The sequence below is a fragment of the Salvelinus alpinus genome, chromosome 17, assembly GCF_045679555.1.
Source record: "Salvelinus alpinus chromosome 17, SLU_Salpinus.1, whole genome shotgun sequence".
In the NCBI taxonomy this organism is placed as follows: domain Eukaryota; kingdom Metazoa; phylum Chordata; class Actinopteri; order Salmoniformes; family Salmonidae; genus Salvelinus; species Salvelinus alpinus.
This window is the reverse complement of record NC_092102.1, coordinates 21,192,867-21,218,550: the sequence shown is the minus strand read 5'-3', so window position 1 is coordinate 21,218,550 and position 25,684 is coordinate 21,192,867. Positions and strand designations below refer to the sequence as shown.

The 25,684-nt window shown below is 44.4% G+C and overlaps 2 protein-coding genes across 2 annotated transcripts; one reads left to right on the top strand and one right to left on the bottom strand.

Moving 5' to 3' along the window:
- Window positions 1–194: 194 nt before the first annotated feature.
- Window positions 195–8,538, top strand: LOC139542483 (actin nucleation-promoting factor WAS-like). The gene is made up of 10 exons (XM_071347945.1): window positions 195–442; window positions 2,665–2,805; window positions 3,845–3,931; window positions 4,073–4,166; window positions 5,911–5,946; window positions 6,173–6,368; window positions 6,587–6,762; window positions 6,893–7,359; window positions 7,467–7,575; window positions 7,729–8,538. Exons 1-10 carry the CDS (start codon window positions 335–337, stop codon window positions 7,785–7,787), a joined length of 1,473 nt encoding a protein of 490 aa, XP_071204046.1. The 5' UTR covers window positions 195–334; the 3' UTR covers window positions 7,788–8,538.
- LOC139542481 (semaphorin-3F-like) lies at window positions 8,002–25,064 on the bottom strand. Its single transcript, XM_071347943.1, has 18 exons — window positions 24,676–25,064; window positions 23,481–23,605; window positions 17,884–18,044; window positions 17,478–17,540; window positions 17,210–17,329; window positions 16,914–17,007; window positions 16,663–16,782; window positions 16,320–16,465; window positions 15,976–16,090; window positions 15,777–15,846; window positions 15,430–15,574; window positions 15,064–15,286; window positions 14,855–14,943; window positions 14,686–14,727; window positions 14,439–14,596; window positions 14,179–14,246; window positions 13,873–14,000; window positions 8,002–9,562 (listed from the first exon to the last, which is right to left on the bottom strand). Exons 2-18 carry the CDS (start codon window positions 23,590–23,592, stop codon window positions 9,092–9,094), a joined length of 2,325 nt encoding a protein of 774 aa, XP_071204044.1. The 5' UTR covers window positions 23,593–23,605; window positions 24,676–25,064; the 3' UTR covers window positions 8,002–9,091.
- Between the last annotated feature and the right edge of the window lie 620 nt (window positions 25,065–25,684).

The window sequence follows — 25,684 nt, the reverse complement described above, 5'->3', positions numbered from 1 at the left end:
ACTGAGTGCCTGAGAAGAGTTTGACATTTTAAGAAAAGAAACAATGACTAACTAAAACTTAAAAGAGACTTCTTAGTCAGACCACGAAATAGAAGCAACGCCATTCAACCGTGATCATCATCATGGGCTAGATAAAAGGGGGACTGTAATTGTCCATTTCCTGCTTTGAGTCTTTGTGTGCATATAACACATTGTAGAAGGCAGAAGAGAAACCCCCTGCGTCATTTCAACTTGTTATTGACTTACAGTCAGTGCCTGTTTGAGGAAGAGGACAGCCAAGCACATCAATGATCAGCTCCTCTTTGGTACTAAGTGGATATTCTGAGAGGGAACTATGAGTCTGGGATCTAAGTGTAAAGGAGTTCAGGGGTACAGTCCCAGCTCTCTGCTGAGCCCACAGGAGAATGAAAGGCTGGAGGACCTCCTGGGGAGGAGGTGTGCTGTAAGTCCTTCCTGGGAATCAAGGAGGGAGGGGATGATTGGTATATTTGGTTGGTGTTTGGTATGTAGTAAGCTATCTGGTTGAATGATTGGTACTAGGAAACTGGACGGTTGGTGTTTGGTATGTAGGAAGCTATCTGGTTGAATGATTGGTACTAGGAAACTGGACGGTTGGTGTTTGGTATGTAGGAAGCTATCTGGTTGAATGATTGGTACTAGGAAACTGGACGGTTGGTGTTTGGTATGTAGGAAGCTATCTGGTTGAATGATTGGTACTAGGAAACTGGACGGTTGGTGTTTGGTATGTAGGAAGCTATCTGGTTGAATGATTGGTACTAGGAAACTGGACGGTTGGTGTTTGGTATGTAGGAAGCTATCTGGTTGAATGATTGGTACTAGGAAACTGGATGGTTGGTGTTTGGTATGTAGGAAGCTATCTGGTTGAATGATTGGTACTGGGAAACTGGATGGTTGGTGTTTGGTATGTAGGAAGCTATCTGGTTGAATGATTGGTACTGGGAAACTGGATGGTTGGTGTTTGGTATGTAGGAAGCTATCTGGTTGAATGATTGGTACTGGGAAACTGGATGGTTGGTGTTTGGATGGTTAGTATGTAGGAAACAATAGGACTGGTGTTTTGAGTGTTTGGTATGTAGGAGAGTGTTTGTTTGGTGTTTGGGTGTTTGGTATGTAGGAGAGTGTTTGTTTGGTGTTTGGGTGTTTGGTATGTAGGAGAGTGTTTGTTTGGTGTTTGGGTGTTTGGTATGTAGGAGAGTGTTTGTTTGGTGTTTGGGTGTTTGGTATGTAGGAGAGTGTTTGTTTGGTGTTTGGGTGTTTGGTATGTAGGAGAGTGTTTGTTTGGTGTTTGGGTGTTTGGTATGTAGGAGAGTGTTTGTTTGGTGTTTGGGTGTTTGGTATGTAGGAGAGTGTTTGTTTGGTGTTTGGGTGTTTGGTATGTAGGAGAGTGTTTGTTTGGTGTTTGGGTGTTTGGTATGTAGGAGAGTGTTTGTTTGGTGTTTGGGTGTTTGGTAAAGGAAACTATATGGTTGGTGTGCTACTGCAGATTGGTGTGGGGTTATGAGGGTACTTTAAAGGCACGGCCACACCGGTAGCGTTTGCCAGCCGAGAGTACTTAGCGAGAGAATATGTATCAACTCTAAATACAGGTTATGGTATATCTGTGAATTCTAACCTTTTATCAGTTTTCCTGTGTGTCAATTTCCTCAGGCTGTGGACAAAAAATGTTTTTTACATCTTCTTTGTATACAGTAAGATATGATTGGGCAATCTTCTGGTCGCCAGTGCTTCAGCCTCATCCTTATTGTTTATCTTTTTCAGGGACTGAATTAACCATTCGTACTGTTGCTCTGCTATGTTTATATAGTGCATTGGCAATGGCATTTGATGTAACGTGGACATTTGGTAACTTTAAAAGCAATCTATTGTTAGAAATTCAAACAATTAAATTACATTTTGCATGTACACCACTATGCAATGACTTTAAAACAGACATGAGTGAATTACAGGAAATGCTGGTGTAAAGCACTTCCTCTGGTAACAGAATCAGAGGCAGCAGTTAAACTCAGTCACATATGAGTATGTGCAGTCTGCTTTTTTTTTACATTCCAACTTCCTGGTTTCTGAGGTAGGCCTAAGCCTGCAGTGGTAGCTGATAATTCTAACAAAACACAAGATCTAAAAAGTCCTACTACAGAAAATGTGATGACATTAATGGGGCAGGTGTTTGCTCTGGCAACTACCCAATAACTTTCCGAACCACAACAGAGTACCAAGCAGCAGATTGTAAGTTCGTATCACAGGTAACTTGGCTCTGTATAGTCGACTCCTGATAAATGCAATGACTTCCAATTGTCCTAAATGTTTGCTCTTAACCTGAGCACAGCCTGTCCAGAGTAAAACCATCTATAGTCAGTATTTGAATTGCACTTTTCCGATGTGCACTTATCAGGAGCCAACATATAAACTAATTCCATACCCTGTGTGTGTGTGTGTGTGTGTGTGTGTGTGTGTGTGTGTGTGTGTGTGTGTGTGTGTGTGTGTGTGTGTGTGTGTGTGTGTGTGTGTGTGTGTGTGTGTGTGTGTGTGTGTGTGTGTGTGTGTGTGTGTGTGTGTGTGTGTGTGTGTGTGTGTGTGTCTGTGTGTGTGTGTGTGTGTCTGTGTCTGTGTGTGTGTCTGTGTCTGTGCGCGTATGCATGTGTGTAGTCCCTGGCCACGGCTGTGGTGCAACTGTATATGGCCCTGCCACATAGTCCCACCTGCTGGAGCCTGCAGCACACTGGGGTGGCCTGCTTCACCAAGGACAACCATCGTCGCTCCTACTTCATACGCTTCTTCGATGTCAAGGTAACAGGAATATGTAACGTCAGCTATAATGATGGAGAATATCAATCAATCATATTTCTTTAAAAAGCCATTTTTACATTAGCAGTTGTCACAAAGTGTATATAGTAACCCAGTCTAGATAAGGATCCTTTGTTGAGTTTACCATGAGCTGAGAGCCTGAAGGATCAGTTGTAATATTGTCCACTGTTGAGGTTACCATGAGCTGAGAGCCTGAAGGATCAGTTGTAATATTGTCCACTGTTGAGTTTACCATGAGCTGAGAGCCTGAAGGATCAGTTGTAATATTATCCACTGTTGAGTTTACCATGAGCTGAGAGCCTGAAGGATCAGTTGTAATGTTATCCACTGTTGAGTTTACCATGAGCTGAGAGCCTGAAGGATCAGTTGTAATATTGTCCACTGTTGAGGTTACCATGAGCTGAGAGCCTGAAGGATCAGTTGTAATATTATCCACTGTTGAGTTTACCATGAGCTGAGAGCCTGAAGGATCAGTTGTAATATTGTCCACTGTTGAGTTTACCATGAGCTGAGAGCCTGAAGGATCAGTTGTAATATTGTCCACTGTTGAGTTTACCATGAGCTGAGAGCCTGAAGGATCAGTTGTAATATTGTCCACTGTTGAGTTTACCATGAGCTGAGAGCCTGAAGGATCAGTTGTAATATTGTCCACTGTTGAGTTTACCATGAGCTGAGAGCCTGAAGGATCAGTTGTAATATTGTCCACTGTTGAGTTTACCATGAGCTGAGAGCCTGAAGGATCAGTTGTAATATTGTCCACTGTTGAGTTTACCATGAGCTGAGAGCCTGAAGGATCAGTTGTAATGTTATCCACTGTTGAGTTTACCATGAGCTGAGAGCCTGAAGGATCAGTTGTAATGTTATCCACTGTTGAGTTTACCATGAGCTGAGAGCCTGAAGGATCAGTTGTAATGTTATCCACTGTTGAGTTTACCATGAGCTGAGAGCCTGAAGGATCAGTTGTAATATTATCCACTGTCAGTTTAAGCTACAGTTATGCTAACAGTTGTTTTTTCCACAGAAAGGACAGCTGACCTGGGAGCAGGAGCTCTATAACCAAATGGTCTACCACAGCCCCCGACCCTTCTTCCACGCATTTGCTGCAGATGTAAGCAAAACATGAATATGCCCTGGATACTCATGATGATGGCTTGATTGTAAATCCAAAGTTGAGTGATTGTCCATTTTGTATTTCTCCTTCTGCAAATGTATGCCAAGATATGTCATAGTTCACTCCAATACAATGCAGGACTGCCAAGTGGGGCTGAACTTTGTGAATGAACAAGAGTCTGAAACATTCCTACGTGCAGTGGAAGACAAGATAAACCAGAGAAACCGTCAAGGTCAGGTCATTTGTTGTAGGATCCAGGACAGAAACATTGTGTTGCGTTGTTTGTCATGTTTGAAATAATACACACTACTGTTCAAAAGTTTGGGGTTACTTAAATGTCCTTGTTTTTGAAAGAAAAGCAAAAAACAATTGTCCACTAAAATAACATCAAATTGATCAGAAATACAGTGTAGACATTGTTAATGTTGTAAATGACTATTGTAGCTGGAAACGGCTGATTTTTAATGGAATATATACATAGGCGTACAGAGGCCCATTATCAGCAACCATCACTTCTGTGTTCCAATGGCACGTTGTGTTAGCTAATCCAAGTTTATTATTTTAAAAGGCTAATTGATCATTAGAAAACCCTTTTGCAATTATGTTAGCATTATGTTAGCACAGCTGAAAACTGTTGTTCTGATTAAAGAAGCAATAAAACTAGCCTTCTTTAGACTAGTTGTCAGCGATTGGGTGCAGAGATGTAGCGGAGTCAGGCGCAGGACACAGTTTAGAGTAAAACAACTGAGTTTACTCAATAAAACAAACACGCAATATTCCAACAAGGAAAATACAAAACTAACACCTACAACAATTCACTAAGACACCAACAATCACGGACAGAACAGGAAGGTATGCTAGAGGGTTAAATAAGGAACATGATATGGGAATTGAAACCAGGTGTGTGTAATACAGACAAAACAAAACGAAAATGAAACATGGATCGGTGGTGACTAGAAAGCCGGTCGACCGCCGAACACCACCCGAACAAGGAGAGGGGCCGACTTCGGCGGAAGTCGTGACACTAGTTGAGTGTTTGGAGCATCAGCATTTGTGGGTTCGATTACAGGCTCAAAATGGCCAGAAACAAAGACTTTCTTCTGAAACGCGTCAGTATATTCTTGTTCTGAGAAATTAAGGCTCATTAAATTAAGGCTCATTAAATTGCCAAGAAACTGAAGATCTCGTACAACGCTATGTACTACTCCCTTCACTGAACAGCGCAAACTGGCTCTAACCAGAATAGAAAGAGGAGTGGGATGCCCCGGTGCACAACTGAGCAAGAGGACAAGTACATTAGAGTGTCTAGTTTGAGAAACAGACGCCTCACAAGTCCTCAACTGGCAGCTTCATTAAATAGTACCCACAAAACACCAGTCTCAACGTCAACAGTGAAGAGGCGACTCCGGATGCTGGCCTTCTAGGCAGAGTTCCTCTGTCCAGTGTCTGTGTTCTTTTGCCCATCTTCATCTTTTCTTTTTATTGTCCAGTCTGGGATATGTCTTTTTCTTTGCAACTCTGCCTAGAAGGCCAGCATCCCCGAGTCGCCTCTTCACTGTTGACGTTGAGACTGGTGTTTTAGCTAACAACGTGCCATTGGAACACAGGAGTGATGGTTGCTGGTAATGGGCCTCTGTACGCCTATGTAGATATTCCATTAAAAATCAGCCGTTTCCAGCTACAATAGTCATTTACAACATTAACAATGTCTACACTGTGTTTCTGATCAATTTGATGTTATTGTAATGGACAAAAAATTTGCTTTTCTTTCAAAAACAAGGACATTTCTAAGTGACCCCAAATTTTTGAACGGTAGTATATCTCTGATACTGGAAAACAGAACAAATATTGTAAGGTGTGGTTCCATAGAGGTTAGCTGTGGCTTTTCAAAGGAAAAGGTTGTGGTGGAGATGAGAAGACATTATCTAAACTGACATCCTCTCGTTTCCTGTTCCCTTCTTTTCTCCTTCTCACAGTCTCAGAGAAGAAGCAGCGCCCCCTGCCTTCCACTGGTAAGACTGACATACTAATACTACAGACATTTTGAGGTGGGTGTCTGAAGTAATCACTGAAGAATCCTTTTCCTTTTCTTAATATGTGTGTTTTACTTACAGACAGAGGTAAAGGTGAGTATCCCTTATCCCATTGTACGTGTTATACCCCAGGCACCAGTACTAACTGACCCAATATGTAAACATGCAATGTGTTTCATACATGTACACATCAATTGTAATCCAGGATCTGGGAGTCCCGCTTCTCCCTCTGTGGCCACCATAGACATTCAGAACCCAGACATCCAGGCTTCACGCTACCGCTCCGTCACACCTGTGCCTGCTCCTGCCTTTGTCAGTAAGGGAAAAAAGGACAAGAAGAAGGACAAGAAGAAGGGCAGTAAACTCTCCAAAGCAGACATTGGAGCACCCAGTGGGTTTACGTGAGTGGATACTAAGCACACACATAAAAGCAGGCGGTAAAATAAAGCCTTAATAAGCTATCACAATACATGTAGTTACATGACACCTATCATCAAATTGTCTGTCCTCAATTTGTTTAATTTACAAACCAGGAAAGAATCCAAGCTTGCCACTCATACCCTTCTAAGGTACTCACTCAGGTGTATGTTCCTCTCCCTCTCTCTCCTCTCCTCCTCAGACACGTGAGTCATGTGGGCTGGGACCCCAACAACCTGGACCCTGACCTGAAGAAGCTGCTGTCCTGTGCCGGGATCAGTGAGGCTGAGCTGAAGGATGAGGAGACCTCCCAACTCATCCAACAAGTTATCGAGAACTCAGGCGGCATGGAAGCAGTCAAAAAGGCCATGCACACTGGTAAGTGTCATTCTGAGTGTCTGTCTCCTGGTCTAGAGTTACCAACTTCCTCACTTTTTATAACTAACTGTAAATCCATCTCTTTTTGTAATCCAATAAATTGGCATTTTTTTCATCCCATGGCATATAGATCCTGGGCTTCCTCACCCTCCGCCTGGTAGACAGGGTTCTCTACCTCCCGTACCAGGCAGCTGTTCCTCCTCTCCTGCCCCCCCTCCTCCACGGGGGGGTCGCTCCGGCCCCCTGCCCCCTCCCCCAGGACAGGCAGGGCGAGGCCCACCCCCCTCCCATCCCCCTCCATCACGTGGAGCCCTGCCACCTCCACCCCCCTCAAGCGGCCGAGGCGGACTCCCACCCCCTCCACCCTCTGTGTCCTATACTTCTCCTCCCCCTCCCCCTGGCCACCAGCGCTCCATGCCTGCCCCTCCTCCACCTCCTCCCCCGCCTCCCCCAGCCCAGAGCTCTGGAGACTTAACTCCACCTCCACACCCCTGTAAAGGTCCCCCACCACCTGCTCCTGCATCTACAGGAGAATGTGAAGGAGGTGGAAGAGGAGCTCTGCTGGACCAGATCCGCGTCGGGAGGAAGCTCAAAAACGTAAACTAAACTTTGTTATTCAAATGCAGAAATTGTCTTTGTCAATGAGAGTGAAGTCTATATATTTCAGTTAACATGATCATTGACCTTTGACCTTTGTGTCCCAGGTCACAGACAGTCCTGAGTCACCTCCGCCTGCCGAGACAGACTCAGAGGGCATCGTAGGAGCTCTGATGATGGTCATGCAGAAGAGGAGTAAAGTCATCCACTCCTCTGGTAAACACCTTCTCATCCTAATCTATCATTCATTCATTAATGTATTATATTCCATCTACAAATGTGTAAAATAAACCAAATGCATTGTGGTTCATCCTCATGTATATAAAAAATAAATTCCAGCATAACAGACATAACTCTCTTTTGTTTCAGATGAAGGTGAAGAAGAAGGAGGTTATGATGATGAAGATGACGATGAGTGGGACGACTGATAAGTGCATTCCATCCTGTATTATTTTCCACTCTGTAACCATGGACTCAACAGTCTGGTTGATCCGGTTAATCTCATTTGTGTTGGTGTTTTTGTATCAGTTGCTGACTAGAAGGTGACTCACGAAGATTTACATCAGAAGAATGCTACAGATAAGGATTGTGTGAAAGTCCCAAATGTGAGAGAAATCAACAGAACGTAAGACAGAGAAACGATTGATGGGATCACATATGTTTATATTTGTCGTTCAAACGTTTCCAGTTTAGGACTCACGCTGAGTATGTACAACACATTACAGTATGTTGCTGTACAACACATTACAGTATGTTGCCGTACTACACATTACAGTATGTTGCCGTACTACACATTACAGTATGTTGCTGTACTACACATTACAGTATGTTGCCGTAATACACATTATAGTATGTTGCTGTACTACACATTACAGTATGTTGCTGTACTACACATTACAGTATGTTGCCGTAATACACATTACAGTATGTTGCTGTACTACACATTACAGTATGTTGCCGTAATACACATTACAGTATGTTGCTGTACTACACATTACAGTATGTTGCCGTAATACACATTATAGTATGTTGCTGTACTACACATTACAGTATGTTGCTCAATATCATTAGAAAATATGGTAAGGTCTTCACAGTCTTCTTTATACCTGTTCCCATTAAAAGTGACAATTTGATATTGCTGGAATGTAGTATTATAATGTAATACAAAGATTATGCACACATAGGATTTACCGTCTTATTCTTCTACATGTAGATATTATCTGTTTTGTTGAAAGATCCCTCACTTCCCTTTCAATACACCACCGTCCACGCACACAATTCAAAGAATACTGTATAGCCATGAGTCCTCAAACAAACATAGGTCACAAAGGTGTTAGAGAGAACAAGAGAGTCACCACAATTACAATATCACATATGGTATTAGTAGACAAATACACACATACATGTACATCACACCAAAACATTATCGCTCAACATTGAACAGCAAAATGTACACATTTCCAACAGAATAAAGCGTGCAAAGGCAAATGTTTATCAATTGTCTTATATCATAACCATTAAACATTAATAAACCATGGATCTATTATGATCCTAAAATATATACACGTATCAATATATTACATTTCTATACTGAGATACTGGCTTGTGTGAGGGTTGGTATCACATGTCATTCAGTGTACAAAGAGAGATGAAACTCATGTTTGGTGTCAAACATGGATCTCTAGTCTACCACAGGAGTGTCCTAGCTGGCTAGTGTTGGAAGTCCAGTCCTCTATCCTCCTTGGGTCTCCTGGCTCTCTGTGTGTCTTCTGCTGATGCGTTTAGGCTGTTGCTCCTCCGGCTCTTGCTCCTGGCTCTCTGTGTGTCTCCTGGAAGTGCGTTTGGGCTGTTGCTGCTTGTGCCTCAGCTGCTCCCAGTAGGACTGACAGTACTGGTGGATCAGCCTGATCTCCGGCTGGGACAGGGTGTCTGTGAAAGGGGGGGTTGGAAGGACCCTCTGCTGCTTGGGGTCATGTTGTCTCCCCCGTCCAGTGGGAGGGCTGTTGGAGGTCATGGCCTCGTTGTCAGGGGAGGTGAGGGCCAGCACGATGTCTCGGTCCAGAATGCGCAGCGACACCCGGGCCACAGTGTGTTTGAAGTTGTTCTCTGTGGCCAGGCAGTGGTAGAGTCCAGCATCCGATTGGCTGAGGGACTTCAGAAGGATCCCATGGGGTGTCTTCAGATACTCTCTGTCCCGGTTGAGCTGAGGGGTGAGGGGGAGAGAGAGATATGGTAGTGAGGGGGAGAGAGTGTTATGGTAGTGAGGGGGAGAGAGTTACGGTAGTGAGGGAGAGAGAGTGTTGTGGTAGTGAGGGGGAGAGAGTTACGGTAGTGAGGGAGAGAGAGTGTTGTGGTAGTGAGGGGGAGAGAGAGTGTTATGGTAGTGAGGGGGAGAGAGAGATATGGTAGTGAGGGGGAGAGAGAGTGTTGTGGTAGTGAGGGGGAGAGAGAGATATGGTAGTGAGGGGGAGAGAGAGTGTTGTGGTAGTGAGGGGGAGAGAGTTACGGTAGTGAGGGAGAGAGAGTGTTGTGGTAGTGAGGGGGAGAGAGAGTGTTATGGTAGTGAGGGGGAGAGAGAGATATGGTAGTGAGGGGGAGAGAGAGTGTTGTGGTAGTGAGGGGGAGAGAGTTACGGTAGTGAGGGAGAGAGAGTGTTGTGGTAGTGAGGGGGAGAGAGAGTGTTATGGTAGTGAGGGGGAGAGAGAGTGTTATGGTAGTGAGGGGGAGAGAGAGTGTTATGGTAGTGAGGGGGAGAGAGTTACGGTAGTGAGGGAGAGAGAGTGTTGTGGTAGTGAGGGGGAGGGAGAGTGTTATGGTAGTGAGGGGGAGAGAGAGATATGGTAGTGAGGGGGAGAGAGAGTGTTGTGGTAGTGAGGGGGAGAGAGTTACGGTAGTGAGGGAGAGAGAGTGTTGTGGTAGTGAGGGGGAGAGAGAGTGTTATGGTAGTGAGGGGGAGAGAGAGTGTTATGGTAGTGAGGGGGAGAGAGAGTGTTATGGTAGTGAGGGGGAGAGAGTTACGGTAGTGAGGGAGAGAGAGTGTTGTGGTAGTGAGGGGGAGAGAGAGTGTTATGGTAGTGAGGGGGAGAGAGAGTGTTATGGTAGTGAGGGGGAGAGAGAGTGTTATGGTAGTGAGGGGGAGAGAGTGTTATGTTAGTGAGGGGGAGAGAGTGTTATGGTAGTGAGGGGGAGAGAGAGTGTTATGGTAGTGAGGGGGAGAGAGAGTGTTATGGTAGTGAGGGGGAGAGAGAGTGTTATGGTAGTGAGGGGGAGAGAGAGTGTTGTGGTAGTGAGGGGGAGAGAGAGTGTTATGGTAGTGAGGGGGAGAGAGTGTAGTGGTAGTGAGGGAGAGAGAGTGTTGTGGTAGTGAGGGGGAGAGAGTGTTGTGAGGGAGAGAGAGTGTTGTGGTAGTGAGGGGGAGAGAGAGTGTTATGGTAGTGAGGGGGAGAGAGAGTGTTATGGTAGTGAGGGGGAGAGAGTTACGGTAGTGAGGGAGAGAGAGTGTTGTGGTAGTGAGGGGGAGAGAGAGTGTTATGGTAGTGAGGGGGAGAGAGAGATATGGTAGTGAGGGTGAGAGAGAGTGTTGTGGTAGTGAGGGGGAGAGAGTTACGGTAGTGAGGGAGAGAGAGTGTTGTGGTAGTGAGGGGGAGAGAGAGTGTTATGGTAGTGAGGGGGAGAGTGTTATGGTAGTGAGGGAGAGAGAGTGTTGTGGTAGTGAGGGGGAGAGAGAGTGTTATGGTAGTGAGGGGGAGAGAGAGTGTTATGGTAGTGAGGGGGAGAGAGAGTGTTATGGTAGTGAGGGGGAGAGAGAGTGTTATGGTAGTGAGGGGGAGAGAGTGTTATGGTAGTGAGGGGGAGAGAGTGTTATGGTAGTGAGGGGGAGAGAGAGTGTTATGGTAGTGAGGGGGAGAGAGAGTGTTATGGTAGTGAGGGGGAGAGAGAGTGTTATGGTAGTGAGGGGGAGAGAGAGTGTTGTGGTAGTGAGGGGGAGAGAGAGTGTTATGGTAGTGAGGGGGAGAGAGTGTAGTGGTAGTGAGGGGGAGAGAGTGTTATGGTAGTGAGGGGGAGAGAGAGTGTTATGGTAGTGAGGGGGAGAGAGAGTGTTATGGTAGTGAGGGGGAGAGAGAGTGTTATGGTAGTGAGGGGGAGAGAGAGTGTTGTGGTAGTGAGGGGGAGAGAGAGTGTTATGGTAGTGAGGGGGAGAGAGAGTGTTATGGTAGTGAGGGGGAGAGAGAGTGTTGTGGTAGTGAGGGGGAGAGAGAGTGTTATGGTAGTGAGGGGGAGAGAGAGTTATGGTAGTGAGGAGGAGAGAGTGTTGTGGTAGTGAGGGGGAGAGAGAGTGTTATGGTAGTGAGGGGGAGAGAGTGTTGTGGTAGTGAGGGGGAGAGAGAGTTATGGTAGTGAGTGGGAGAGAGAGAGTTATGGTAGTGGGGGGGAGAGAGAGTGTTGTGGTAGTGAGGGGGAGAGAGAGTGTTATGGTAGTGAGGGGGAGAGAGAGAGTTATGGTAGTGAGGGGGAGAGAGAGAGTTATGGTAGTGGGGTGGAGAGAGAGTGTTATGGTAGTGAGGGGGAGAGAGAGTGTTATGGTAGTGAGGGGGAGAGAGAGTTATGGTAGTGAGGGGGAGAGAGAGTGTTATGGTAGTGAGGGGGAGAGAGTGTTATGGTAGTGAGGGGAAGAGAGAGTGTTATGGTAGTGAGGGGGAGAGAGAGTGTTATGGTAGTGAGGGGGAGAGAGAGTGTTATGGTAGTGAGGGGGAGAGATAGTTATGGTAGTGAGGGGGAGAGAGAGTTATGGTAGTGAGGGGAAGAGAGAGTGTTATGGTAGTGAGGGGGAGAGAGTGGTATGGTAGTGAGGGGGAGAGAGAGTGTTATGGTAGTGAGGGGGAGAGAGAGTTATGGTAGTGAGGGGGAGAGAGAGTGTTATGGTAGTGAGGGGGAGAGAGTGTTATGGTAGTGAGGGGGAGAGAGAGTTATGGTAGTGAGGGGGAGAGAGAGTGTTATGGTAGTGAGGGGGAGAGAGTGTTATGGTAGTGAGGGGGAGAGAGTGTTATGGTAGTGAGGGGGAGAGAGAGTGTTATGGTAGTGAGGGGGAGAGAGTGTGTTATGGTAGTGAGGGGGAGAGAGAGTGTTATGGTAGTGAGGGGGAGAGATAGTTATGGTAGTGAGGGGGAGAGAGAGTTATGGTAGTGAGGGGAAGAGAGAGTGTTATGGTAGTGAGGGGGAGAGAGTGGTATGGTAGTGAGGGGGAGAGAGAGTGTTATGGTAGTGAGGGGGAGAGAGAGTTATGGTAGTGAGGGGGAGAGAGAGTGTTATGGTAGTGAGGGGGAGAGAGAGTTATGGTAGTGAGGGGGAGAGAGTGTTATGGTAGTGAGGGGGAGAGAGTGTTATGGTAGTGAGGGGGAGAGAGTGTTATGGTAGTGAGGGGGAGAGAGAGTTATGGTAGTGAGGGGGAGAGAGTGTTATGGTAGTGAGGGGGAGAGAGTGTTATGGTAGTGAGGGGGAGAGAGAGTTATGGTAGTGAGGGGGAGAGAGTGTTATGGTAGTGAGGGGGAGAGAGTGTTATGGTAGTGAGGGGGAGAGAGAGTTATGGTAGTGAGGGGGAGAGAGTGTTATGGTAGTGAGGGGGAGAGAGTGTTATGGTAGTGAGGGGGAGAGAGAGTGTTATGGTAGTGAGGGGGAGAGAGTGTGTTATGGTAGTGAGGGGGAGAGAGAGTGTTATGGTAGTGAGGGGGAGAGAGTGTTATGGTAGTGAGGGGGAGAGAGAGTTATGGTAGTGAGGGGGAGAGAGAGTGTTATGGTAGTGAGGGGGAGAGAGTGTTATGGTAGTGAGGGGGAGAGAGTGTTATGGTAGTGAGGGGGAGAGAGAGTGTTATGGTAGTGAGGGGGAGAGAGTGTGTTATGGTAGTGAGGGGGAGAGAGAGTGTTATGGTAGTGAGGGGGAGAGAGAGAGTTATGGTAGTGGGGGGGAGAGAGTGTTATGGTAGTGAGGGGGAGAACAAGGTTCACATCTGCCTCATTTGTATTTCAAAAGTGATTGACTATTTCTCTATAGATATTTTTGAACTGAAATAACATTGGCTGACCATTAATACTATTAATATCTACAAGAAAGACTTCACTTCTGCTCCCGAGTGGAGCAGCAGTCTAAGGCACTGCATCCCAGTGCTAGAGGCGTTACTACAGACCCTGGTTCAATTCCAGGCTGTATCATAACTGGCAGTGATTGGGAGTCCCATAGGGCAGGGCACAAATGGCCCAGCGTCGTCCGGGTTAGGGTTTGGCCAGGGTAGGCCGTCATTGTAAATTAGAATGGGTCCTTAAATGTCTTGCCTAGTTAAATAAAGGTTAAATAAAAAATTAACGTATGTTTATTTAGTCAATCAAACATGGATAACCCCTGTGTAAACTGCTCCAACAGCTCAAGTGTAACCTATAAATGTGGTATGAATTTGATATTTTAATAATACTGGTCTCTTTTCAAAGAGCAGAAATAGATGCATGCATTTTCCTCCTTACCGCTTTCCTCCTTCCTTCTCTCTGATAGAGCCACTTGACTGTAGCCTGAGGAGAGCGAGGCTGACACTCCAGGAAGGTACTGCTCCCCTCCACACCAAACTGGACTGTCTCTCTCGGACGATTCTCCACTGAAGGAGGGAAGGAGGAAGAGAGAGAGAGAAAGAGGGAGAGAGAGAGGGAGAGAGAGAGAAAGAAAGAAGGAGATTATCTTAAATGCCAGTTATTTGCTAATGTTTTAATTATTACATGATTTGATTTTGTCACTGAATTCTGCTAAAATATATTTTTAAAAGTGTTTTGTCTAACCTTTGGCATTGAAGCCTCTGCACTGTCGCAGTGGATCCCCATGTTTCACATCCTGTCTTCTGCTCCTCCTGAGTGAGAGAGACAGAGCAGAGTTCATCCAACACATTTCACAAGCACAGAAATGAATTCAGTCACTCACACATTTATTCAGACAGACAGACACAGTGAAGGACTAATAAAGCTTTATGACACTCCTTCCCTGTCAATATCAGATGAGGGGTTGTGGTGTGTGTTGTGTTGGTGTGTGTTGTGGTCCTGACCTCTTGGTGGCGGGGGTGAAAGCGGAGCAGCTCTCCCCGTCCCAGGCGCAGTAAGGGTCCCGTGCCAGACAGCAGTCGGAACAGGCCCTCCCATATACCCCACAACGATGCAGAGATACCTGGGTAAGCCCTGCCTCCGATGACACGTACAGCTGTTGCTATAGTGACAGAATGAAAACAAGAGCTCAGCATCAACAATATCTCTTTAGTGTTTCCTGTCGATGAAGAAAGAGAGAGTTCAGCTTACCCTTTTAGATGAGATCTTCATTGTTTTAACAGCAGCACGTGTCTGTAATTAAATGCATCGTGTCACATAAGGATCAACAAAGCGTAACCATTGAACGAATGTCCAAGGACAGTGGTTAGAGACTTTTGCTATAATGTAAACAACATTTAGAGAAATCATATAGGCACACCCTGAAAACCTCCACTTCCTCCAGGGTGAGCTCCTCCATGGTGCTCGGGTCCTTGGGTAAAACTATGACCTTTTGGACAGTGCCACGATCTGGAACAAGAGAGGTCTGATGTCACCATGTCGAATTTGGACAAAAGACAAAATGTGAAATTCCAACATGCAATGAAGTCCTTCAGTCAGCCAATTGCCCTGGGACAGAGAGACACTCACCTGTGCCCAGGAAGAGCACCTCGTATCGGGCGTCCACTGCGTCCACCTGGTCCACCACCAGGGCTGTGAAGCGGTAGTCCACCCCGGTCCTCACCACCAGGGGGCGACGGTGGATAGGGTACACAGGGTGGTACATGAGGGGATGGGCTCGCATGAAGTTCACTGCCTCGTCTGAGAAGTCCTTAGAGGTGCGAATGCCCGGGGTGAATGTTCCTCCTGGACACTAGAATTATATATAGTGAGTAACACAGAGACCGAGAGAGACAGAGAGAGTGTAACCAATGCGTTTCACTATTGGAAAGAGGTGACAGTTGATGGGATGTATATATATGGATTGTTTGCAGTGAGTAACTGGTCTGAACCTACTGTGCCAGGGCGAGGGTAGGGAATCTTGCCCGTGTAGGCTGTCCACTGGTAGTTATGACCATGTTTGTGGGAGAAGGGTCCATTGAAGACGTTGCGGATGTCAGCCATGGAGTACACACAGACTGCTGAGCCCTTGAACACAGAGCTGGGAGAGATAGAAGGTAAAAAAAGGGAGGGGGAATGCAGTCAGCATCAACCAGTGAAGTGGAGGAGGGAGGAGAGAGAGGTAAACCAACAGGTACTAGATGAGAGTAGAAAAGCAGGAGTGAGAACAAGGCAGGCCTTTAGAGAGAAGGGAAACTTCTACGTATAACAGGTGATGTAAGACAGATACAATGATGACCTACCCAGCAGTTGTGAAGAGGGCATAGACCACAGGGTTGCGTTCATCTTGCGTGGGCTGGATAAAAACATCCCCTGAAAGGATGACGAAAGAGACAGAAATTATTTTCCTGTAGAATTGATGAAGGATTCACTGCCATAGACAACTAAGGATCTCTAAATCTTTATCTAAATCACTAAATCTTTCACTGAGGTCTGTCTCACTCAATTCGTCAAACAAGGTCTCCACCCCATCTTCTCCGATCACAGAGCACACCAGGCGGGCTTTCAGGAAGGTGGTCCATCTGTTCACCAGGGACTTCTGACCCCCCTCATCATTCTGGGAAGAGGGAATGTAAAGGATGGAAGAGGTAAGGGAAGGCTGTTTCCGTAGACACTTTTTTTTTTACCCTTAACAATTCCCCCATTCACAATGTTGTCCATAATGTTGCAGTCAGACTATAATTATGTACGTAATGAAAGTAATAGAGTTAATAGGAGTCTATAGAACAGTGGCGAGGCGCCGTTTCACAGGGCCACCCTGCTAGGTCCGAGCAAGGCCTTCTCACCAGACACACTCGTCCCACTCTGGCCAGCACACTGGGGCTGGCCCCTCCCCCTGCATCCAGACTCTTCTCCCGGAAGAAGAAGTAGAGTTTATCATCATTCCTCTCGGAGCTGTCAGGGATCTGCTGGATCTGAATGAACACGGGCTCTGAGACGGACGGAGAGAGAGAGGAACGGAGTGATGAAAGAAAGAGAAACCTGCAGCATTAGCAGCAGTTTGCCATGTTTTCTTAGAGCCAGATCTCGCTGGTTCGTATCTGGCTTGAAGGACCATGGAAAAAAAATCCAACATTTTGGGAATGCACCCTTACAAGATGGCAGTCTTTTTCAGGCGTAGTAACTCACCATTGAGCCACTTGGAGTCATACTGCTCTGTCCTGACTGTTGTTCTGGCCCCCATGGTCCTAAAGAGGGCTGCGTCTGTCCCCATGAAGTCTACATGGACCCCCGCATACAGATTCCCATCTGCAGATGAGAAGAAAGGAGGAAGAGAAAGAGATGGAGAGGAGAGGTTAGGAAACGGTGAAAGTGGGAGGGGAGACTTCCCCAATTTTGGGCAGTCTACTAAGTGTATGCACAAGTGAGGTGAAGCTTACCGATTAGAGCAGCAATGTTCTCCTGGGAAGGGTCGTAGGAACATTTGCCCTTCCCTGATTCCGTAAATCCAGGAACTAGCCTGAACACATAGTCCTGGAAAGAGAGAGACCAGAAAGGCCATATAAGTATCAAATGTATTGAAATGGCAAAAGGTATAGTGAAAAATAGCTCAAATCTGAGCCCTAGTTTTGAGTACCACAGTTTTGAGAAATCCGAGCTGCTGGTCGTGAAGATGCACAGATATGCTGCAGTTAATTGTCTTTTAAAATGATTTTGGGCATATTGAACCTCTCACCTCTGCCTTCCAGCCTCTGTTGATAAAGGTGCAGATAGGTTGGTAGGCTCCAGTTCCACAGGTGTACAGATGGGTGCGGTTCCATGGCTCTATCATACGCACAAAGTTTGCACACTCACCCTGGTGTGTGTACACAGACATGGAAATGCTATCAATTGTTGGTGTATGAAAATTCTCTTTCAAAACTGTGAAATAAGGGGACATCATTAGTTAATACTGTAAGGTAGAGGGGCCAGGGTTCTTTTTTACAAAGACAATGCATTCTCACCTGTCCTCCTTTTCCTGTCATCCGACATTCCCCTCTTCTCTTGTCAGAGGTTGGCCAATGGATCTGTCAGAGACAAATGATACCAGACATTACAGGATCATTTTACTTGAGGTCTTTTACTATGGGGCGGCAGTTAGCCTAGTGGTTAGAGCGTTGGTCCAGTAACTGAAAAGTTGCTGGATCAAATCCCCGAGCTGACCAGGTAAAAATCTGTCGTTCTGCCCCTGAACAAGGCAGTTTCCCGGTAGACCGTCATTGTCAATAAGAATTTGTTCTTAACTGACTTGCCTGGTTAAATAAAAAAAATACTACCACATTAAACTGTGATAAAGTTATGCATACACAGGAAATATTCCTCCAGTCTCATTGGCCTTTTTGAGGGAGTTGTGGTTATGTGTGTTCTTACTATGAGGGGCTCCTTGTTGACGTTGTGCATATCCAGGGCCACCAGGTACTCCCGGCTGCCCAGGTAGAGACGGCCCTGGTCCTGGTCCATCAGCAGGATGCGGTAGTCACTGGTGTTGAAGGAGAAGGAGAAGGGACGGACTGCTCTGGTGTCCAACAACTCTGCGGAGGAGAGAGACGCATAGATGCACAAATATGCATAGACACACACAGGGACACAACGTTAGTGTAAATCATATGCAAAATAAGTTCTGTAGCAGATGAGAATGGTACAATCTTAATATTCAGCAGGGGAAGCCATGAGCTCTTTCTGTTAATTGCCTTGAATCTTTCCCAAGCAGTTTCCCTGATAACGACTACAAGTGCTTTATTTCTCACTATCAGCAGCATTTACAGAACATAGACTACTAACACCAAGAGAAAATGTGCGAATGACTAAATATGTAACTTCTCAGGACGTATTCCAGAGGCTTTTAAGATTTCAATATTTCATGTGTTCCAAGCTTCTGATTGAGTTTGTGGCATTGACTGAATGTACTGTGCAACTTTATGGATGCTAATGCAGGTCTCTGAGGACACACGGTATGAGGAACTCTAAGTAAACCCTTTAAACCAGGTCTGTTCTGTGACCCACTCTCTGATGGCGCATTTCCCCAGCATGTTCCGTCTCTCTCTTCCACCCGAGTGATTTACACAAAAGGCTCCGAATTTTCTCTTTCCTTCTATGCGGAACGGCACCCGTGTCGCACTGGGCCATGGCTCTGGCGGACCTGCTCTGACTTGGAGCCAAGGCAGCCTGCATTTACATAACAATGACCAACTGAACGTTAAAACCTTCTCACAAAGCAACAGTCTTGAACGATGCAGAGGTTGTTGATTCTGCTCGCCACAAATCTTTATCGTCACACTCCTGAGGGAAACACAATAACACTAGAGATCACATGAACATAAAACACTGGTGTGTGAGTAAGTCTTAATGGAAAAGCACCATGAATGAGTTTGACACCCATTCATTCAGAGACAAGAGATGTCACATCTCCCCGTATCAGGCCATCATAATTACTATATTTACTGGAGCTGCCCTCTTGGCCAGGTCTCCCTTGTAAAATAAAGTATCTTGACCTTAATGGTTAAATAAAGGTTCAATAAAACTGACCTACAGTGGCAAGAAACAGTATGTGAACCCTTTGGAATTACCTGGATTTCTGCATAAAATTGGTCATCAAATTTGTCACCACAATAGACAAACATATGTGCTTAAACTAATAACACAAAATGATTGTAGTTTTCTTGTCGATATTGAATACATCATTTAAACATTCACAGTGTAGGTTGGAAAAAGTATGTGAACCCCTAGGCTAATGACTTCTCCAAAAGTGAATTGGAGTCAGGAGTCAGCTAACCTGGAGTCTAATCAATGAGACAAGATTGGATATGTTGGTTAGAGCTACCTTGCCCTATAAAAAACACTCACAAAATTTGAGTTTGCTATTCACAAGAAGCATTACCTTATTTGAACCATGCCTCAAAAAAAAGAGATCTCAGAAGACCTAAGATTAACTTGCATAAAGCTGGAAACGGTTACAAAAGTATCTCTAAAAGCCTTGATATTCATCAGTCAACGGTAAGACAAAAAAATAAAAATTCACCTCTATTTAACCAAGTAGGCCAGTTGAGAACAAGTTCTCATTTACAACTGCGACCTGGCCAAGCTAAAGCAAAGCAGTGCGACACAAACAACAACACAGACTTACACATGGAATAAACAAACATACAGTCAATAACGCAATAGAAAAATCTATATACAGTGTGTGCAAATGTAGTAAGATTAGGGAGGTAAGGCAATAAATAGGCCATAGTGGCGAAATAATTACAATTTAGCATTAACACGGGAGTGATAGATGTGCAGATGATGATGTGCAAGTAGAGATACCGGGGTACAAAAGAGCAAAAATAAATAACAATACGGAGATGAGGCAGTTGGGTGGGCTATTTACAGATGGGCTGTGTACAGGTGCAGTGATCGGTAAGCTGCTCTGACAGCTGATGCTTAAAGTTAGTGAGGGAGATATAAGTCGTGAAGCTGTCTATAAATGGAGAAAGTTCAGCACTGAATGCTCAATGAGGTTAAGAAGAATCCTAGAGTATCAGCTAAAGACTTACAGAAATCTCTGGAACATGCTAACATCTCTGTTGATGAGTCTACGATACGTAAAACACTAAACAAGAATGGTGTTCATGGGAGGACACCACGGAAGAAGCCACTGCTGTCCCCAAAAAACATTGCTGCATGTCTGAAGTTTGCAAAAGTGCACCTGGATGTTCCAGCGCTACTGGCAAAGTATTCTGTGGACAGATGAAACTACAGTTGAGTTGTTTGGAAGGAACACACAACACTATGTGTGGAGAAAAAAAGGTACAGCACACCAACATCAAAACCTCATCCCAACTGTAAAGTATTGTGGAGGGAGCATCATGGTTTGGGGCTGCTTTGCTGCCTCCGGGCCTGGACAGCTTGCTATCATTGACGGAAAAATGAATTCCCAAGTTTATCAAGACATTTTGCAGGAGAATGTTAGGCTATCTGTCCGCCAATTGAAGTCTGATCCGCAACTACAGAAAACGTTTGGCTGAGGTTATTGCTGCCAAAGGAGGGTCAACCAGTTATTAAATTCAAGGGTTCACATACTTTTTCCACCCTGCACTGTGAATGTTTACACGGTGTGTTCAATAAAGACATTAAAACATATAAATGTTTGTGTGTTATTAGTTTAAGCAGAGTGTGTTTGTCTATTGTTGTGACCTACATGAAGATCAGATCAAATTTTATGACCAATTTATGCAGAAATCCAGGTATTTCCAAAGGGTTCACATACTTTTTCTTGCCACTGTATGTACAATAGCTTTTAAACGTGTATGTGCTATGATGTATTTACTAAGTACCGTAGAAACATGTGTAATCTATACAAAATCCCTCAGTTTGTCCATGTGGGACTTATGATGAATGTCCCATGGCATTTGACAAAGGTTTGTGAACAAACATCAGCATATGCACGTACTGTTTTAGCCTGGCCAGAGTAAGGACATCTGTGTTTACATCAAAATGCTCTGCCGTCTTCCTTTGAGGTGACTGTTTGTCTGAATACGGTTAACAGGATGCAGTCAATGTGCCGCTAAAATAAGCTGCTGCGCAATCGGATCTGCTCCTGGGTGACACGGGATGGTTCTTAAAAGGTGGGGCAAGGTCCGGTTCTGTTCCTCCAAGGTAAACACAGGATAACAAGCCTCTCTGGCAAACGTCCATCTGCTCCGTCCACTGGGGCAAAGTGGACAGCACAGGCTAAAACTAGCAACATGCCAACACACACCCCCGGGTCCCGACACAGTGCATGGCCGCGCCCATCCTCATTGCCATAACAATGTGTTGGCACTATCTGATAAAAAAAACACTTCATGTATCTTCACACCTCATTTGATTCAGGTTAACCAGGTCCAGACATGAAAGACCTGAGACAAATGTCCCCGATCTGACCCTTTTAAAGTGTAAAATAAGTCCAAACCATTGCCTCCATAATGCAGAAGACAACCTAAAATCCATATTTCTCTGGCTCTATTTCTACCTGCCATTCTAGGTCACACATGTCAAACTCAAGTCCGAGTGTGTGCGGGGTTTCCCTCCCTTGTACTTAATTGATAGATGAAGGTCACTGATTAGTATGGAACAACCTTCACCTGGTTGTCTAGGTCTTAATTAAAAATAAAAAACAAGATCCAGCAGACACTAGGACCTCCATGGAATGAGTTTGACACCCCTGTCCTAGGTCACTGGAAACTTTTTTTTGTCCCTTCCTCAGACACAGTTCCCATCAACCAGGAAACACGAAGGGCCTTGATCATAGATCATATCATTTACAATCTTGATCCGGCATCTTTTCAGTGGTCCTCCTCTCCTCCTGCCCCACTCACCCAGTCCCAGTCCCAGTCTCTAAATCACGTCCATGGGAGGGAGTCACATGCACCCCTCCCCCGTCCCTCCCCAAAAACCCTCCTCCACAGGCGCCTTATGGAACAAAGAGAGTCCCTGTCGCAAACAATGAACAATCAATCTTTGGAATGTCAGAAAACACAGAGCAGGGGAGCAAATCCCGATTTTCCACCTATTCTTGGAAATGAAGTGGAGATGATTGGGTTTTAGGGGTGAGTGGGTGGATATGACTGACAAACGATATCAGTGAGATCTTTACACGGATTTGACTGACAAAATATATTAGTGAGATTTTTACACGTTGGTTGCATTCATTGTGAAATCAACACCACTCTGTGAATGATGGAAGAGGGTGAGACAGTTACAGCAAGCAAACAATAAATGTAATATCATCCACAGCAATCCGATGCAATCCAATATGCCAGCAATCTAATATAATACCATTTGGTTAGTTCACCACCAGTTCAGGCTTACCCTTACTATTAGCAACCATTATGCAAACACTGGTGTGTGGGCTTAACTTCTGTGACAAACTCTACCACATCACATTGCAACCAACTAAGCTTATATGTACTTGAACTACCGTAAAATTTCAATGAATACCCCGAGGGTTTATTTGCTTAAATCCCTAAACACAACAGGAGCTTATTAGAGACAGGCTTCTACTTGAGCCAGGCTTCTATTTCCTTAATTAATGCACACAGCTTTTGCAAAAAATAAAAATTCCAGCATTCACTTCCAGCATTTTAATCAATGTCTCAATTTCCTGCACTAATGTGTTATCATTTACACACTATGTCAAGTTTATTTTGTCTTAGTATCACTCTATTTCAAATATATATATTTTTCTTTACAGAATAATTATTCTCCTCCTTGACTGTGCATTTTCGGCAGTTATTACTTTCGCCACTGATCGCCAGACTATTTCTGTGGGTCTGTACTCCTGAAGTTGTTGACTGTTTTTGTGGTAGCCAGTTAGCCAGCAGTTCTCAGCTGTTAGCAACCAAAGGCTAGCAGTTTCTTACTGGAGATTACTTAATTATTTAATGTCACAAATCTAACACTAAACCTCGTAAACAATTCATGGAAATGTATGGTAACAATTCCTTTAGACCCAGCAGTTATTTGAATAAGCAGATCGAATAATTGATTTTGGAGAATCTTTCTCATCTCTGTAGTTAAATGTTGTCATTGAATCATTAACATAAATAAAATAAAAATGTTGTACTATGTTAATGAGGGCTTAGGGTGTGGGCTCAACTGTTATGAAGGGCACTAGAGACCACCACTTCCACCCCCCCACTCAATGGCAACATCCACCTTTTGTTTTCTCTCATTAACTTTTTGCCAGTAGGCAGGATATAAGCTTTTTACATATGTATAAAAGAGGAAACATATGTGTGTGTATTTGTGTGCTTGCGTGTGTGTATGTGCATGTGTGCGTGCCTGCATTGTGTGCATGTAAACCACAAGACTTTCTGAGATCGCTGAAAGGTTCGCTAAGAACAACAAAAGCCAAAATAGAAAACATCTGAACCAAGCTATCCTGGAAGCCATGCCAGCTGACATATGAGCAGTGTCTGAGTGACCTTTGTTCTGGTCAAGTGACTCACCTTTGAAAGACAGGCGTATCCTTGGAGCAGACTGTTGGAGGCCTGAGGTACTGCAAATACAGAAACTCAACAGGAGGAGTAGGGCTCGAGTCGCTGTCTTGGCACTATCCATAGTAGAAACAGGTCTGAAAGATAATAATTCATTGTCACGTTTGTGTGTGTGTGTGTGAGAGAGGGAGACAGAGAGAAAGAAACCACTGTGTGATGTGAGATTGTGAGTGCCTGAGTGAGGGCATGGGAGACAGAATTCATAGACCTGTTTGTGCTAGACAGTCGTACTGAGACACACAGTAACAGTGAATTTCCTGCCTCATGCAGGAAATACAACATTTTTGCTCTGAAAATAATGTGAAAACCATTTCTGACAGTTTAGGGGTGTTGTCAGGTAACTGTTTTACTTTTATGTAAGCATTCATTATGTAGTATCTGCACTTTGCTGGATAGGATTGTTTATAAATTATGAATACTAAAAGCTGAGACCATAACCTCCATTAAATTCTCTCCCCAAAGGAGTACTTATCAGATGCGCCCTGGAATGCTCTTATTTTTCTAACCAAATATATCAAGTAGGCCACAGAGTACATCTACATCTGCTACAATACCTTACCAAAGGGAGGAAATTAAATATCAAGTTATTTAAAGAACGTCATAGAACTTCATAAATAGAATGTATTTATGTATTTAAATACATTCAAACAAATCTTTTCCCTTGAGAGGGGAAATGTGTGCCCAGCAATACATATCAGGTTGTGGTTTATAAAGCACTTATTCTACAATTATAAACCTAACCTTTGTCATGGCCCATTTTTTTCTCTGCCTACAAGTTTGACTTATGTACATTTGTGTCCTGTGAACATTATAAAAACAATTATTTCTCATTTGAAACTGTTTATATTCTCAATGTTTTCATCTTGTAATTGTTTGAGGGGGGAATTCATGAACTGTCGACTGTGCATATTAAGTAGGAATTAATTTCATGACCATGACGTCGATCAATGGCTCCTGATAACATCGCAGTTACCTGTGAACTCACACATCAAAAGAAAGAGCGAGTAGACGTTCTCTCCAGATGTAGGCTACCCCTTCGTTCTTGGTAACTACATTGGTCCCTCAACACACTGACTAAAACAAACAAACAAACAAATACTTGTGATTTTGAAAAAGTGTCTAGAGAGAACTTGCCAACGTAGCCTACCTTTTTCTTTTTCTCGTGTAGGAGACCCGACACTCACAAAATAAGATGTTATCGCTACATTCCTTGGGCGTCTCGCTCAACAATTTAAAATACTGAAGTTCCACACGAAAACAACCAAAATCCGTTTGAAAAGGTCTTAAATGCTTAAGCGTTCACTCAATTATAACCATATAGCCTAGAGTCACAGAGTTTCTTAGTCTCTCTCGAATTATTTACAAACCACATAAAACATATCCCATAGATTTCAGATCAAGAATTATAGAATGATAATTTCAACAGTTTTTGTCGTATTCCCATTGCACTCATCCATCTGAAAATAAGAGAATATATAGGTCCTTATGTCGTCTCCTTATGAGGGTCCTATGCTGTGAAGGTCTGTGACTGCAGGTGTTTAGAGGGCTGGCCCCCTCTCCTCCTCCCCCGTTTTCCTGCTCCCTCCCTCCTTCCGCTGTCATCATTACAGGACTAGGGTAAAGCTCAGGATGTCCCACTTTTAACCCACTTGATCCTGGTAAAGGGAAACGTCTGATTTCGGCTAATGTAGATTAGGCTAAAGTAAACAGGGAATTGAAATTAACTTGAATTCTAAATTATGAAAATACATTCAATTCTAAAATGTTATTATATCACATTAAATTGATTTAGAAATGAAAATACAATTTCAGGCTATTATTTCAAATGATATAATGTACATTGCCACTATATACAGTACTTTCCCATCTGTACAACTAGGCTAATGTATTATGCACCTTGGTTGTGCATATACAGTAGCCTACATTCCGATGTCACCATAAATTCAGGTCCTGTGCTGTGCTCTGATAGATGTCTCCATCTCAGAGCTGTTTAGCTCCACATGAGAGCCAGAAGAGTCCTACATATTCCTCAGATTCCTGATGGACCGACTCCTGGGCTCACGACAACGGTCACAAAGTAACCAGGAGGGGGATTTTTAAAGAAGACATTCATTCTTTCAAACCAGCTCAATACCTGAAATTACCAAGCACCATTC